This window comes from Pseudorasbora parva, chromosome 1 (genome assembly GCF_024679245.1).
Source record: "Pseudorasbora parva isolate DD20220531a chromosome 1, ASM2467924v1, whole genome shotgun sequence".
In the NCBI taxonomy this organism is placed as follows: domain Eukaryota; kingdom Metazoa; phylum Chordata; class Actinopteri; order Cypriniformes; family Gobionidae; genus Pseudorasbora; species Pseudorasbora parva.
Genome location: NC_090172.1, coordinates 60,327,400 through 60,331,388, shown reverse-complemented (window position 1 = coordinate 60,331,388; position 3,989 = coordinate 60,327,400). Strand labels below are relative to the sequence as shown.

At 38.8% G+C, this 3,989-nt stretch overlaps 1 protein-coding gene across 2 annotated transcripts in view; it reads left to right on the top strand.

Moving 5' to 3' along the window:
* pop7 (POP7 homolog, ribonuclease P/MRP subunit) overlaps positions 1-1,964 on the top strand; it is a 2,605-nt gene extending 641 nt beyond the window's left edge. The window contains exons 1-2 of one of the 2 annotated variants that reach the window (XM_067447073.1): positions 1,094-1,210; positions 1,286-1,964. In XM_067447073.1, the coding sequence (XP_067303174.1) occupies positions 1,306-1,752 (447 nt within the window). In that variant the 5' untranslated portion in view covers positions 1,094-1,210; positions 1,286-1,305 and the 3' untranslated portion in view covers positions 1,753-1,964. Of the gene's footprint in view, positions 1-1,093; positions 1,211-1,285 lie in introns of those variants that run through there. The other variant, XM_067447068.1, reaches the window with a different exon arrangement.
* The last annotated feature ends 2,025 nt before the right edge of the window (positions 1,965-3,989 follow it).

Here is a 3,989-nt window from a genome sequence, read left to right as displayed (position 1 = left end):
ACATTTGATTGCTTTCTGCAAGGCCAGTTTTAACATACTGCTGTGCCTGTGTGACACTGTAAAGAAATCATCAAGACCCCATTAACATAATGTTGTTTACATGTCTATGTTGTGTTTTTGTTAATATGCTATAATTCATTAGTCAACACCATTACTGAGTGCAGTGAACAAAAGACATAGTTTGGTATTGTTGTTTTTCACAAACTACCTTGCAACCAATCACATAAACGTGTGATGCTTTAGCATATCCTTTACTATTCTTTGCAGCAGAATAGTTTTCTTTTGATATGAAAAATCGATTACATTTAGCAAAATAGCGGGTGAATTATTGTTTATGATATATATTACAATTTTATGATGAAATGTATGCCTTAGCTTTTCTAAGGATGCTGATTTTTGGAAGCAGAATGAGATCGCGAATGGAAACATGGCTTGTGTAACATTAGCAACACATTATTAGCGGTTTGATACCGTAGTCATACAAAAGGCTAATCATATTAATTACCACTATGTGTTTGACAGTGTAAAGAGCAATACCATTGTGCAGTGTTTACTACAGTAAAGTTCGGTGAGTGGATCAGCTATTCTGAGCTTGTGTGAGTGAGTGGAGGCGGGGATCAGACCCGTTCATCTTCACACACAGATGAAGATATTAGTGTTGAAATCCGATGGCTCAGAAAGGCCTTCATTGACACCAATGTCATTTCCTCTCTCAAGACCCATAAAGGCACTAAAGACGTCGTTACAAAGCCCATCTCACTACAGCGGCTCTACAATCATTTTATGAAGCAACGAGAATAGTTTTTATGTGGAAAAAAAACAACTAAATATGACATATAGTGATGGATGATTTCAAAACAAAGTTTCGAACGGTTTGAATCATGCGTATGAATTATGGATTCCGAAACATGAATCAATACGCTGATTCATAACCTTTCAAAGCTTTGTTTTGAAATCGTCCCATCACTATATAAGCTATTATTTATTTTTTGTGCACAAAAACGATTCTTGTCGCTTCATAAAATGATTGTAGAGCCGCTGTAGTGAGATGGGCTTTGTAACGACGTCTTTAGTGCCTTTATGGGTCTTGAGAGAGGAAATGACATCGGTGTCAATGAAGGCCTTTCTGAGCCATCGGATTTCAACACTAATATCTTCATTTGTCTTCTGAAGATGAACGGATGTCTGACGGGTGTCGGACGACATGAGGGTAAGTAATTAATGAGAGAATTATCATTTTTCGGTGAACTAACCCTTTAACGGATGTCTGGTTCTGTTTGTACAGTGCTTTTCGAGTGATTTGACATGGCCGAGCCACGCAGCCCAGTGTCCGCTTCTGTGCCCCACAATCCATTGGTGCTGCCGGCCCCAGAGGGCTCTACTCTTGAGATGGACCCGATGGAGTACACCCTCCGCAAGCGTTTGCCCCGCAAGCTGCCCAAGCGACGGAACGACGTCTACGTCAATATGAAAACAGACTTCAAGGCCCAGCTGGCGAGATGTCAGAAACTTCTGGACGCTCATCGGGAAATCTGCATCCACGGTCTGGGACTGGCTATCAACCGGGCCATTAACATCGCCCTACAGCTTCAGGCGTCCAGCCAGGGTGCGCTTCAGCTGGCCGCCAACACGTCCACCGTAGAGCTCATCGACGACCTAGAGCCCGAGGATCCGGATGAAGCCGCAGAGCCGCTTACACGCACCCGTAATAACTCGGCCATCCACATCAAGGTGTTTTATCCCAACCCGTAGAGCCAGTATCAGTATCAACACAATAAATGGGAACTTTAAAGACTTCATAGACATTCATCCAAAGTTTGTGGTGTCCATTTTATTTGGTTCAGACTGAGCTAAAACTCTTAACCTTGCACTAAGTTTGCTTATGAAATTTGTTGATGTGTTGTATCAAGAAGTAAAAAAGAAAATGTGCCATATAACATGCCACATGTTTCCCCTTTCAGAAACAGTAGTTTATGTATATATTTATTTGTGTGTGTGTGTGTGTAGTATACTAATGACCATGCAACAGTTCTGCTGGCAAGTAAAAAGACATTGTTGGCCCTTCCTGCCTTTTTTCCTCTTACTATACATTATACCTTCATTTAGTCAAGTGCACCTTCCTGCAAAAAATATCTGAAAATGTTCAGTCTGGATCAAGCAAAGAAACTGCTGACCAAGGCTGCATCTCAATACCAGATAGGGGTGAATACTAAATTTGGTACATGACATCATGAGCATGACCTGAGGTGAAATGAGATATTTTCACTAAATTTCACACACTTATGTATGAGGGCACTCTGAGGACACACAAAAAACAGTAGATCTGCGCCACCACAAAACATGGAATTGCCACTAACTACAATATAGTAGTCTGACATAAATTGCTATATTTTGCAAATGCATTGGCGTATCGTTAGTAAACTTGGTGTGTGTGTCTTCGGCACAATGCCCTGACAGTGCTCAAAAAGTTTCAGGGCACCTTGTGGTCGAAAGTTATACATTTTCAAAAATGCTATTAGCATTTTATTTAAATAGCCTATGAATCTGATCTTAATAGATTCTTTGGGTCACACTGAGGACATATATACCAATTTTTGGGCGAACTTCCTGTCCGCCATTTTGATTTTATTTCAAAAAGTACTTAAAAAAAAACAACTCAGTCCTTTGTCCAATATCCACCAAAATCAAATCGTATCATCTCCAGACCGCACAGACAAAAAAGTAATGGATTTAGTGTCGAGAGACGAAACCGCTTTCTTATACTGCAGCGATAAATTGAAGGCATGATGCCAAATTGACTCTAGAGGCTGTATCTCTGCTATGCTTTGGCATATGGACACCAACGTTTGCGTGTCATTATCACATTGCCACCTATTGGTTGAAAAACCATTTAAACATTTTACTAGCGACCATATTTATGATTTTACAGCCATTTTAGCTATTTATTGCTCGTTTTCGCAGTTGTTCTTTTGCCATGTTGGCATGACGTTCTTTGTGCTTGGCCCCTTTAACTGCTGCTTGCAGCTATATTTTTACTTCATCTTAGTGCTGTGTTCAACACTATAGATCATGACATACTTATAGATTGATTACAAAAATACACCAGTATTCAGAGACAGCCATTCGGTGGTTTAGATCATACCTGACTGTTACCATTTTGCTTATTTAAATGGAGAATTATCAAAAGTTAACCAGTAAATGATGGCGTGCCGCAAGGGTCGGTTTTAGGCCCTCTGCTATTTTCAATATACATGCTGCCTCTAGGTAAATTTATAAAACATGGACTTATTTCCCACTGTTGTGCAGATGATAGTTATATATTTGTTAAGTGTGTTAAATATATAAAACACTGGATGACTAGTTAGTGTTTTTATTTATTTATTCTTCTCTCAATTTAATTCGGATAAGACTGAGGTATTACTAACTGGACAAAAAAACAAAAAAAAACCGGTACACAGAATCTATTAGAATATAATTTAAGGATGTACTCTTCATCCTCTACAGTTAAAGACCTGGACAGCAACTTGTCTTTTGAAAATCATATGTTACAAAATCAGCGCTAAGCTACGGAACATGTTATCGGTTTCTGATGCAGAAAAGCTAGTTCCCGACTAATTTTCTATATATTGTAATCATTATGATATTGTTTCTGCCTACATTAATACATGATGTTAGCTAAATGCATGATCTGTATTATCTTAGAAATGTACATTTTTGACATATGGACATAGCAGTCACCTCTGATAACAAATCCCTCTAAAATGTAATGTAGAAACATGCATTTTCTTCTACAAAACTGCTTTGAAATGATATGTATTGTGAAAAGCTCTATACAAATAAATGTGAACTGAATTGAAAAGGGTACCTGACAGCTGTTGGCTGATCAGTACGAGATCTTTCAAAAAGTAAACTGGATAAAAGTGTATCCTGACCAGACTGTAAAGCAGAAATGTTGGCAGTGAGGCGAAAGGAATGACACAAATGGTGTT